The following is a 12,173-nucleotide window of genomic DNA, read 5'->3' on the forward strand; positions in this document are numbered from 1 at the left end:
TAACTTCTTTTTCATTTACACCCATACAGCCTATCTTTGTAACCACCTGGTTAAATTCTAGGAGTTGCACCAAATTAGCCACTCAGAAGAGGATATACACCCTGGTAATGGTAAAAAAAAATTCATAGGCTCTGTTCACTTACCTTCTTGAGAAAGGAAAGGAGAAGAAAGTAAGCCAAATTTTCCCGTGATTGGACATGATTTGACATTTTCCGCCGTTCACTTGTTTTCTCGGGAAAGCATAATTACACAGGTAGAAAATATAAATAATGACGGGGAAAATGAACTTTCTTGCACTTTTCCTCGAGATTTTCTCACCCAAAAAGGTTGAGAAAATCACTTTCCTGAGAAAACCACTTTGCCTGCATACTTTCTTTTCCTTTCTCGGCCAAGTGAACACCGGAATTTTCACACAAAATGAATTTTCTCACAGTTTCTTTTCTTTTCTTTTCCAGTTTTCCACATCAGATTCTTTTCCTTTCTTTTCTTTTCGTGCTGCTAAAAAACAAGTGAACACAGCCATAATTGATGGGGTGTAAAAGCGCAGCAGCCGACACGTGGCTAGAGGGGGCCCACCGCAGACCAGCCTATCAGCTGCCGACACATGTCTCGAGGGGGGAGGCCCACCGCAGACCCCGCGTCAGCAAGGGTAGTTCGGTAATTACCACAGAGTAGGTGAGCCTGAACCTATAGCTGGTGGACACCTGCCTTAGAGCATTAACTCCCGACCTACCCCAAATTTCCCCTATAAAAGGGCTTCCAAAGCTCATAAATCAGGGGATATTGAATTCTCACCCACCACTCTTAAAACTCCCTCTTCACTCCGGCTCATACTGACTTGAGTGTCGAAGGGCCTGTCCGGAGTACACTCCGGGTCGGTCATTCTGACCTCGTTCTCTTCTGTGCAGAACACAGTTCGTCCGGACTCTATTTCCTTCACTTCAGCTCCTCGGGCCCTCCAGCTCGGCTCTTACGTCACTGTCATATCTGTTAACCGATTTCGGGCCTAACAGATTGGCGCCATCCGTGGGACCCCAGAACTAAAAGCTATTCCCAGATACCTCACACACAAGAATGACAGGGCGCAGGAGTGCGCGGGTGCCGACCGCGCGGGCTACCCGAGCCATCCTGCCCCGCAGGACCCGGAGTGAGCGAGTCGCCTTGCTGGTGGTGGCAGCTTCTGCTACGGCCGAACAGAGCCAACCTCGTTCGGAACACCTGAACCCCATGCCCACTCCAGAGCAAGTCCAAGCTCTCTTTCAGCAAATGACAACTCTCGTTGGTCAGTACCAGCAGCTACTCCAAGCGCCTCCCCAACCTCCTCCGGAAGCTCCATGACCTGTCCAAGAAAGGCCAGAAATCCACAGGGGAGAGTCGTCCCGCCATGGTGAGGACCGAACTCACCATTCCCCCGGACAAGTCCGTCACCCCACAGCCAGGCATGCACAGACAGAGCCGCACCGCCGTCGGAGGTCGCCGTCTCGCTCTGCGCAAAGGCGCCAGCTCATGAAGAGCGCGCACCACAGGCAAAATCCCGGTCCCGTCGTAGGAGTCCGGAGAGCCACTCCGGCTCCGCGGCGAGCCAATCTGTGGAAAGAAATAGGTCACCACACCGTAGAGCTGACCCGATGCTGCGGAGAATAGAAGAGATGGACCACAAAATTGAAGAGCTGGCTAAGGATCAAAGCCGGCCTGTGTCTAGGGCGTTCTCAAGCAGAACGCCGTTCACCGACGACGTGATGGGTGCCACAGCACCCAGGGGATTTAAAATGCCAACTATCCCGCAGTATGATGGGACCACTGACCCCGTGGACCACTTGGAGATGTTCCGGACAATGATGCTCCTCCACGGTGCGTCAGACGGTTTTCTCTGCAGAGCATTCCCGACGACCCTGACAGGTGCAGCAACGGACTGGTACTCAAGGATCAGACCGAACTCCATCAGCAACTTCGATGACTTCGGGGAAGACCTGGTCCGCCACTTCATGAGCAGCCGCAGGCCAAGGAAAACAACAGCATCCCTGATGACCTTGCGGTAGGAGGATAATGAACCTCTCAAAGCCTTCGTCAGCCGCTTCAACAGGGAGGCACTCCAAGTACCAAATCTAGACCCCTCGGCCGCTACGAACGCGCTTCTCGCAGGTGCAGACCTAATGGCCGGGGCAGAGGAATACATATCAGTGGAAGAGACACTGGCTGCTCTGGACTCGAGTCGGAGGAGAACCTCTGATGATAAGAACCAAGACAGGTACCCAGCTAAGCAGCGCAGGGATGATAAGGTTGTCAGAAGAGACAAGTCCCCCTAGAGAAGGGAGGAAAACTTCACCCCTCTCAACACCTCCCGAAGACATATATTGGCTGCCATCAGCGGAGAAGAGTTCATAAAGTGGCCAACCCCAATGATATCCAAGGAAAACAGGAGAGACAAGTCGAAGTACTGTCGGTTCCACAGGGACAACGGCCATGATACAGACGACTGCTGGCAGCTGAAGGAGGAGATCGAGCAGTTGATCAGCAGGGGCTACTTGAAAAAATATGTCTGAAGTGACACCCGCAGAAGTGACCCCAAGGAGAAAGGTCCTCAGGGCCGAAGCCCTCGGCGGTCTCAATTGCCCCCAGCCCGAAGACAATCTCCTCCGCCGCCTAGTCCACCACCAGAGGCACACCGCTCCCAACCAAGGGGAGTCATTGGCACAATCATGGGCGGTCCGGCAGCTGGAGGCACCTCATCCGCTGCTCGGAAAGCATACACACGCCGAGTCAATGTCGTGCACGCATGCAGCAAGAAGATGAAGACCGAGAATGAGATCTCCTTCTCAAATGCGGACCTCGACGGCCTGATATTACCACATGACGACGTCCTAGTCCTAACGATGCTCGTCTCAAACTGGGAGCTGCAGAAAGTCCTGGTAGACAATGGGAGCTCAACCGACATCTTATACTATCACGCCTTCGAAAGGATGATGATAGGTGACGACTGCTTAAGGCCGGTGAACTCAGATCTCTTCGGCTTCTTAGGAGAGGTAGTCAAGGTTGAGGGACAAATCGAGCTTCCTGTCCTCATCGGAGAGCCACCCTACCAAGCCTTCGCCATGGTTAACTTCCTAGTAGTGAGGGCCACTTCGGTCTATAACGCTATTTTAGGACGGCCTGGCCAGAACCTGATCCGCGCCGTCGCGTCTGCTTATCACCAGAAGATGAAGTTTATTACGCCAAACGACGTTGGGGAAGTGAGGAGAGACCAGCCGCAATCTAGGGAGTGTTATGCAATGGCACTCAAGGGCAAAAACGCGACGGAGTCATTGCCAATCGAGCTACTCAACCTGAGGGACGAAGCTCAGTCAGCCGAGGACCTCGTCTCCATCCCCTTGTGCAAAAATGAGGATGAGAAGGTGGTTCAGATCGGCTCCTCTCTAGACGACGACACCCGGAAAAGCCTCACCCAGTTTCTTCAGGACAACGCAGATGTCTTCGCATGGGCTCCCGCAGACATGCCCAGTATTAACCCAGAGGTCAGCACGCACAGACTAGGTGTTGACCCAACCTGCAGGCCGGTAAAGCAGAAAAGAAGACACTTCGCCCTCGAAAGGCGGCAGGCGATCAGAGAAGAAGTGGAGAGGCTCCTAAGAGCTGACTTCATTCGGGAAATCCAGTACCCGGACTGGTTGGCAAACGTAGTCCTGGTAAAAAAAGCAAATGGGAAATGGAGAACCTGCGTCGACTTCACTAATCTGAATAAAGCCTGTCCCAAGGACAGTTACCCGCTTCCAAAGATCGATCAACTCATCGACGTCACTGCAGGTCACGAGTTACTGAGCTTCATGGACGCCTTCTCCGGATATAATCAGATCAGAATGTATGAGTCAGATATCCCGATGACCTCCTTTGTAACGGACCAGGGGACCTACTGCTACCGCGTCATGCCCTTCGGCCTGAAAAACGCCGGGGCCACATATCAGAGGCTCGTAAACAAGCTCTTCCGGAATCAGATCGGCCACAACATGTAAGTCTATGTCGACGACATGCTGGTCAAAAGCCGAAGCGCGCAAGATCATGTCTCCGACTTCAAGGAAACATTTCAAATCCTGAGAAATCATAAGATGAAGCTCAATCCTACCAAGTGTACCTTTGGTGTCAGCTCGGGAAAGTTCCTAGGGTTTATGGTTAGCCAGAGAGGGATAGAGGCCAATCCGGAAAAAATCAAGACCGTGGTGGAGCTCACTCCGCCGGAAACCATCAGAGATGTGCAGCGACTGACAGGGATGATAGCCGCGCTGGGGCGCTTCGTCTCAAAATCTGCAGAGAGGTGTCTCCCTTTCTTCAACGCAGTCAAAGGACTCAAGACCGCGCCCTGGACAGAGGAATGCCAGGTCGCCTTCGAGGAGTTAAAACAATATCTGTCCTCTCCACCGCTATTGACAGAACCGGAGCCTGGTGAGGAGCTAGTTTTGTATCTATCTATAAGCCTCTTGGCTCTGGCAGCAGTCCTAGTTCGTGAAGAGCACGGCCAAAAAAAGCCGGTCTACTACGTTAGTAAAGTCTTGCACGACGCTGAAATAAGGTACCAGCGGGTCGAGAAATTGGCTTACGCACTGGTGACGGCAGCCAGGAAGTTGAGACCGTATTTTCAAGCTCACACGATAAAGGTCCTAACTAACCAGCCGCTTAGGCAAGTTCTCCATAAGCCGGACACCTCGGGACGACTCGTTAAATGGGCCGTGGAACTTAGTGAATTTGACATCCGGTACATGCCCAGGCCCGCAATCAAGGCTCAAGTATTGGCAGATTTCGTAGCTGAATGCTCCATCCCCCAGCAGATCACCGAACCTGAAGTCGCCCAAGCCCCAGCAGCGAAAAGTGCAATCGCAGCCAGGGAGCCAGCAGAAGATGGAGCCGGAACAGGAATCATCCCCGTGCCACCAGCTGAACATGATCCTTCAACCGCCGAATCAATCTGGGAAGTGAACGTGGACGGATCTTCAAACAAGGCTGGTTGCGGAGCCGGTCTAGTTTTAACCGGGCCGGACAGTTTCGCCCTAGACTACGCCTTAAGGTTCGGATTTCGCGCATCTAACAATGAGGCTGAGTATGAAGCACTCCTCGCCGGAATGAATCTTGCAGTCCAGATTGGCGCCCAGAGATTGAAAGCCTACTGTAACTCCCAGTTGGTCGCCAACCAGATCCAAGGGATATATGAAGCCCGCGACGAGCGTATGATTAAATACCTCTCCCAGGTCCGACAGCTATCTTCCAAGTTCAAAAGTTTTGAGGTAGTCAGAATCCCCAGAACGAACAACACAAAGGCAGATGTACTGTCTAAGCTGGCCGCATCCGGATACACGACTCTCGGGAATATATGCATGGAGTTCTTACAGGCATCCAGTATCGAAAGAAAGGCTGCTGAGATAATGCAGGTGGAACACGAGTCCTGCTGGATGGACGATATCGTCGACTACCTATGTAGTGGGAGACTACCCGAGGCCAAGAGAGAAGCGCGCAAGGTGATCCAAAGAGCAGCCCGTTTTTCACTCGATGGCGAGAACTTGTTCAAAAGATCCTACACCCTCCCCTACTTAAAATGTCTCCAGCCCAGCGACGCCACGTACGCCCTGCAAGAGACACATGAAGGTATTTGCGGAGAGCATCTAGGGGGCAAGGCCCTGGCCGACACTGAGACAGGACGCACTGACCCTGGTCAAGAGGTGTGAGAAGTGCCAAAAGTTCTCCCCCATCATTCACCAACCCGCTATATCTATGGCTCCCATCATCAGCCCGCTACCCTTTGCGATTTGGGGGATGGATATCTTGGGCCCCTTTCCATCGGCCTCCGGAAGGCGCACCTTCATAGTGGTGGCCATTGATTACTTTACCAAATGGGTGGAGGCTAAACCTCTAGCCCAGATCACCGAGCATAATGTGCAGAACTTCTTTTGGAAATCAGTGGTCTGCAGATTCGGGATTCCTCGCGCCTTGATAACAGATAACGGCAAACAGTTCGACTGCCGAAACTTTCGGAAGTTTTGCTCCGACCTGAAAATTGAGCAGAGCTTCACCTCAGTAGCACACCCACAGACCAACGGGCAGACATAAGTCACAAACCGAATCCTACTTCAGGGGATAAAGAAAAGACTGGACGAAAAAGCCGGTCGATGGGCAGATGAGCTCTATCATGTCCTATGGGCGTATCGTACCACCCCGCGCACAACAACGGGTGAATCACCATTCAACCTGTCCTTTGGGACAGAGGCGGTAATACCTGTCGATGTAGGCACCCCGTCCGCTAGAATCACCAACTTCAACGAACAGCTCAATGGTGACGGGCTCCGCGCGAATCTCGACTTATTGGAGGAGGCCAGAGAAGAATCCCGAATAAGAGTCGCCGCCTACAAGCAGAAAGCATCTCGCTATCATGACTCTAAGATACGTCCCAGAGAGTTTCGAGTTGGAGATCTGGTCTTAAGGAAAGCTGCCATCTCCCAACACAAGAAGGTCGAGAAACTTTCCCCAACCTGGGAGGGGCCTTACCGAGTAAAAGAGGTGATTCGTCCGGGAAGTTATAGACTGGAGACACTCGAGGAACAGCTACTACCCCATGCCTGGAACTCAAAGAACCTTCGCCAATACCATCAGTAGCGAGCTAACCGGCGCAAAAATGACATTGTAAATATATTCTGAATATGAATGAAAGAAGCTCTTTTACAAATCTCTTCGTATTCGTCCAATTGGAAACCCAGTTCACTAAAACTAGGGTACTCGACGCTTGGTTCGCCACGGCTCGTCTCCGCAAAGACTGGGAGCCCACTCCTGGTCCGGAACCAGCCTGGATGCAAAAACCAAAGCTCCCTGGAAACCCAGTTTGCTAAAACGTGGGTACTCATCAACTTGGAAACCCAGTTCACTAAAACTAGGGTACTCGACGCTTGGTTCGCCACGGCTCGTCTCCGCAAAGACTGGGATCCCACTCCTGGTCCGGAACCAGCCCGGATGCAAAAACCAAAGCTCCCTGGAAACCCAGTTCGCTAAAACGTGGGTACTCATCAACTTGGAAACCCAGTTCACTAAAACTAGGGTACTCGACGCTTGGTTCGCCACGGCTCGTCTCCGCAAAGACCGGGAGTCCACTCCTGGTCCGGAATCAGCCCGGATGCAAAAACCAAAGCTCCTCGGAAACCCAGTTAACTAAAACTAGGGTACTCGACGCTTGGTTCGCCACGGCTAGTCTCTGCAAAGACTGGGAGCCCACTCCTGGTCCGGAACCAGCCCGGATGCAAAAACCAAAGCTCCTCAGAAACCCAGTTCACTAAGCACATTAGGGTCAACCTAAGCCCATGACGACTGGCTAGAGCAATCGCTACACAGTATACGGCCAAACAGTATAAACTAGAGACGGACAAGCGGAGAAGAGGTAGACAACAAAATTTTGCTTTCCATTCATATGTTAGGGCCTCAGAGGACCATTACAAAAACAACGCCTCAACGGGCTGTCACAAAAAGTTGGGCCTCCAAAGGGCCATTACAAAAAGAAGTCAAAAGGGTATAAGGAGAGCCCAAGACGCTTCGTTGCCATCATCCCGCGTTGAATCTGCCCCCGGGGGCAACAGTGTGTCCGCTGTGGCCGGCTCATCGCCGGTAATCGTCGGTGGGTCAGGCATAACCACCTTGGACAAATCAACGCCCGGGTCGGATTCCTTGACCTGCTCAAGGCAGTCATAGAACCCAGTTTTGTACCCTCACTAGATAGGGCGACGAGTTCATCCTCCTTTCTTTGAACGGCCGCTTCTTGCCTCTCTCGGGCTCTCTCCCTCTGGACGTTGAGGGCTTCCACTGCTTTCTCCTTCTGCGCAGTCAGCTGAGCGGCGAAGTCTTCTTTGAGCCGCTTGTTTTCTTCTTTGAGCCGCTTGTTTTCCTCAGCCGATTTTTCAGTGGTCTTCTGAAGCTCTTTCACCTCTTGGATCAGCTTGCCGTTCTCCTCCTCGGATTTCGTTATCGCCTCCGCGAACTTCTGACTCTTCTGATTGAGGTCATTATAGTACAATAAAATCTGCAAGCAAATCGACCAGTGTTAACACAGGAGAGTGAGGGATAAAGCAAAAAATAAATAAACACTTGAAAGCCACTTCACCTGGTAAGTTGACGAAAAAATGGCCTCTTTAGCCGCGGCAGGAGGTTCGTGGAGAACCTGCTGCTTGTCACTACTAGGAGGACTTTGCTAAGGAGCTCCTTAGCCACCCAGGTCTCACCCAGGCCGGTGTCGTTCTTCTGGACAACCCAGTTGGGCCGAAAAACATTGTCTCCAGTCCTCACCACGGGAGGACGGGCTCCCGCTGATGTCCCTCCTGACTTGGAAGATTCCAGGCCACGGCTATGGACGCCCACCAACTTAACCACTGTCTTGGCCTTGGCAGGCGGTGCCTTAGCGGGCGGTGCCGTGGCCTGGGATGGCGCCGGACTCGCCATTTCTACGGTCTTCCTTTTCTGGCCCTGTTGGGCCTTCCCAAACGCTCCCTTCCTCATTTTGTCTACCAAAGACTGTTGGTGCATCTCTAAAAATCGACACACAAACGAAACCAGTCAAAAGCAAGGAAAAAGAGGAAAGATAAGTTGTAAACAAGACTAGCCACGTACGTGCCCGGGTCGCGGTACTAAGGCCCAACCCAACCAGAACCTCTTCCCCTTGGAAGTTCGAACAATCGATGGGTCCCTCGCGATCCAGCACCTCCTGAAGCAAGGCAAGCGTCCTCGCATCCTCGCCCTCGAGGAGCGGCTTGCGACTCATCGCGACGGCATCCGGGGTTCCCCATTTCAAAGGGACCGGCCAGGGCCCGCTGGACACCCTGTCCTCGACATAAAAGAACCTGTTTCTCCACAAGTGTATAGAGGAAGGGATGCCAGTAATCATTTTTACCTCCGGGTGCTGGCTAATGTAAATGTAACCCCCGCCCTTGTGCCTCTTCAATTGCGCACACGCGTGGAACAAGGGCACGGACAAGTTCCTCTGAAGCCGGCCCTGAATGAGGTATACGAACCCTATCAGTAACCTCCATGAGTTAGGCGCTACCTGAGCCGGAGCCAGCCCGTAGTATTGAAGCACCGAGGCGAAGAATGGGTGCATAGGAAATCTGAGTCCGGCTCTCAACGACTCATCATATATGCAAACATCAGAACTTTCGTTACAAGCCCTATCTCCCTCCGTCGCCTCCCTCAGCCCAAACCTGGATGGAATACAGTATTTATCCCTAATCACCACCAACATGGACTCGTCCAGGTGATTCTCCTCGTTGAGAGCCTGTATGTTGTATTTGGGATTGGCATCCATCCGGGCCCTCGCCACGACCTCAACGGCCCGGCCAGGGATTAACGTTGTGGACGCCTCGCCGGCGTCACTACCAACACTCCCCTCCAGTGGGACGTAACTATCTGTCAGAAGCGGAATGGCATTCAAGTCCAAAATCACTTCGTCCTCCACTTCCTCATCACTCCATATGACATCCACACTGACATCGGGACTTGCCATTTTTGGGGCTGGTGACCAGGTAGGCCTGTCCTCGGTTCTAATCGATGATCTAGACCCTGAACTACTAGAAGACGACTCCCCCGAACCGGACTCAGAACTAGAGCTACTAGACATGAAAGCAGGAAAGAAACGAATGAGACGCGCTGAAGAAAATTACCGGTCTAAACTGATCTCAAGGTACCGAACTGGAAGCTTCCGAATCCGCCGCCGTTCACAACCGCAAACTACTCGAGCCGAACTGACCTTCGCCGAACTGGCAGAGAAAAGGAGAGGAGGAAAAGGAGAAGGAGAAGTTAAAAGTGAAAAATGAGAAGGTAAAAACCTCCTTTTATAAGTTTTACCTGAGGCGGTGTGCATTTATTGAAGGGTGCGCATATCGAGGGCTTTTTACTGGTACCACGTGTCCTATCATTTATGATGGACACGCGCATCGAGGCGAAGGCGCAAGTGAAGACGCACGTGTCCCCAAGGAATTAAGGGCATCCGTTAAGTGCCCGTGCATCAGTCCTGTCCGGGCCGTACTCAACGCAGTCCGGCCCAAGCCGGACTGGATATGACGCGTCTCGCTAAACGACAAAAAGCAGTCCGGCCCAAGCCGGATTGGATATGACGCGTCTCGCTAAACGACAAAAAGCAGTCCAGCCCAAGCCGGACTAGATATGACGCGTCTCGCAAAACGACAAAAAACAGTCCAGCGGGCCGGATATGACGCGTCTCGCTAAACGACAAAAAGCAGTCCGGCCCAAGCCGGACTGGATAGCTAAACGACAAAAAACAGTCCGGCCCAAGCCGGACTGGATATGACGCGTCTCGCTAAACAACAAAAAGCAGTCCAGGCCAAGCCGGACTGGATATGACGCGTCTCGCAAAACGACAAAAAACAGTTCGGCCCAAGCCGGACTGGATAAGACGCGTCTCGCTAAACGACAAAAACGCAGTCCGGCCCAAGCCGGACTGAAAAAATCCTGACTGGTAAACTCCGGACTGCTCCTGTCTCCGGACTGCTCCAAAATCCGGACTGGTGAAACTCCGGACTGCTCCAAAATCCTGACTGCTCCTGTCTCCGGACTGCTCCGAAAATCCGGACTGGTGAAACTCCGGACTGCTCCAAAATCCGGACTGCCCCTGTCTCCGGACTGCTCCACTCTCCGGATTGCTCCAAATTCCGGACTGCCTCGCAGGCCCCTCGACCACCATCAATCACAGATGTACTCTACCACATTTCCTCAAGTCACCATAATAACTTGGAGAACTGGGGGCAACTGATGGGGTGTAAAAGCGCAGCAGCCGACACGTGGCTAGAGGGGGGCCCACCGCAGACCAGCCTATCAGCTGCCGACACGTGTCTCGAGGGGGAGGCCCACCGCAGACCCCGCGTCAGCAAGGGTAGTTCGGTAATTACCACAGAGTAGGTGAGCCTGAACCTATAGCTGGTGGACACCTGCCTTAGAGCATTAACTCCCCACCTACCCCAAATTTCCCCTATAAAAGGGCTTCCAAAGCTCATAAATCAGGGGATATTGAATTCTCACCCACCACTCTTAAAACTCCCTCTTCACTCCGGCTCATACTGACTTGAGTGTCGAAGGACCTGTCTGAAGTACACTCCAGGTCGGTCATTCTGACCTCGTTCTCTTCTGTGCAGAATACAGTTCGTCCGGACTCTATTTCCTTCACTTCAGCTCCTCGGGCCCTCCAGCTCGGCTCTTACGTCACTGTCATATCTGTTAACCGATTTCGGGCCTAACAATAATGAATCACCATCATATTCTCTTTTGCAGAAGGGAAATGATATATTCAACCGTTTTTTCACTCGAGGGGCTGTCCCTACGCCCTAGTTTAAAAAAGGACCAATATATCATTTCCCGAGCAAAATATGCATAGTGCTAGATCAAGGTGGGCTAAACAAAAATAGGCTAATTATCCATCACTGGTGGTGTTGTTTCTCCGATGAACTTCTTCTTGAGGGCCCAAGCCCTTCTAGACTCTCTGACGTTATCGAGGGCCCAAGCTCTTCTTGACCCTCATGGCGGAAAAACTAAGGAGAACGAACTGGCGGAAATCTGATTTTGTCAAACAATCGGAGGTAAACGGAAGATTTCTTCCGGGAGACTGGTTTTGTAAGGAATGTGAATATCATAACTACAGGAGAAGAGTTGAATGTCAGAGATGTGGATGGCGAACGAAGGAGAAAAAGGCGGACAGGCGAAACGAATCAAGTCACAAGGAAAGAAGACCAAATGACAAGGTTATGGAATGGCCGGAGGAGGGGACTCTCAGGGTTGAGGAAGACGGATATTCCAGTACCATTGTTGTTGAAGGGAGTCAAGTAGAGGAGAGAATCAGACTCATGAAAACTTTCCTTATTGGAAGGGTGAAAAAATCGGAATGGAGTAGGGATGAGATCTGGAAGTGGGCAAAATGGTTTTGGGGAATGCCAAATCTACTTGAACCATTCGTGGTTAGCAAAAATGAGGTCTTATTCGGGTTTGAGAATGAAGAACAAGCCGATGGTGTTTTTGCCTCTGGGGCACATATCTTCGGTGAATACCTATCATCTCTCTATCATTGGCATCCAGCATTCAAAACAGGGGCAAAAGCAATATGGATTCGTTTCTACGGTATACCTTGAAAGCTTTGGGAAGCATATTTGTGACAG

General features: G+C 51.9%; 2 protein-coding genes across 2 annotated transcripts; one reads left to right on the plus strand and one right to left on the minus strand.

The window, feature by feature from the left end:
* The first annotated feature begins 3,269 nt into the window (after window positions 1-3,269).
* On the plus strand, window positions 3,270-5,708 carry LOC143861571 (uncharacterized). The gene is made up of 2 exons (XM_077372472.1): window positions 3,270-3,531; window positions 4,483-5,708. The coding sequence occupies exons 1-2, from the start codon at window positions 3,270-3,272 to the stop codon at window positions 5,706-5,708; spliced, it is 1,488 nt and encodes a 495-aa protein (XP_077228587.1).
* Window positions 5,709-7,533: 1,825 nt separating this feature from the next.
* Window positions 7,534-9,725, minus strand: LOC143862603 (uncharacterized). Its single transcript, XM_077373665.1, has 2 exons — window positions 8,123-9,725; window positions 7,534-8,041 (listed from the first exon to the last, which is right to left on the minus strand). The coding sequence occupies exon 1, from the start codon at window positions 9,626-9,628 to the stop codon at window positions 8,414-8,416; it is 1,215 nt and encodes a 404-aa protein (XP_077229780.1). The 5' UTR covers window positions 9,629-9,725; the 3' UTR covers window positions 7,534-8,041; window positions 8,123-8,413.
* Between the last annotated feature and the right edge of the window lie 2,448 nt (window positions 9,726-12,173).

Source organism: Tasmannia lanceolata, unplaced genomic scaffold, assembly GCF_043159265.1.
Source record: "Tasmannia lanceolata isolate RefF3 unplaced genomic scaffold, GAP_Taslan_0.1 ptg000037l, whole genome shotgun sequence".
Classification (NCBI taxonomy): domain Eukaryota; kingdom Viridiplantae; phylum Streptophyta; class Magnoliopsida; order Canellales; family Winteraceae; genus Tasmannia; species Tasmannia lanceolata.

Coding starts and splice junctions, on each gene's coding strand:
- LOC143861571 (XM_077372472.1), top strand. CDS start 3,270: ATGGCACTCAAGGGCAAAAACGCGACGGAGTCATTGCCAATCGAGCTA. Junction 3,532..4,482: donor GGTCAGCACGCACAGACTAG/GTGTTGACCCAA, acceptor TGGCTCTGGCAG/CAGTCCTAGTTCGTGAAGAG.
- LOC143862603 (XM_077373665.1), bottom strand. CDS start 9,628: ATGTCTAGTAGCTCTAGTTCTGAGTCCGGTTCGGGGGAGTCGTCTTCT.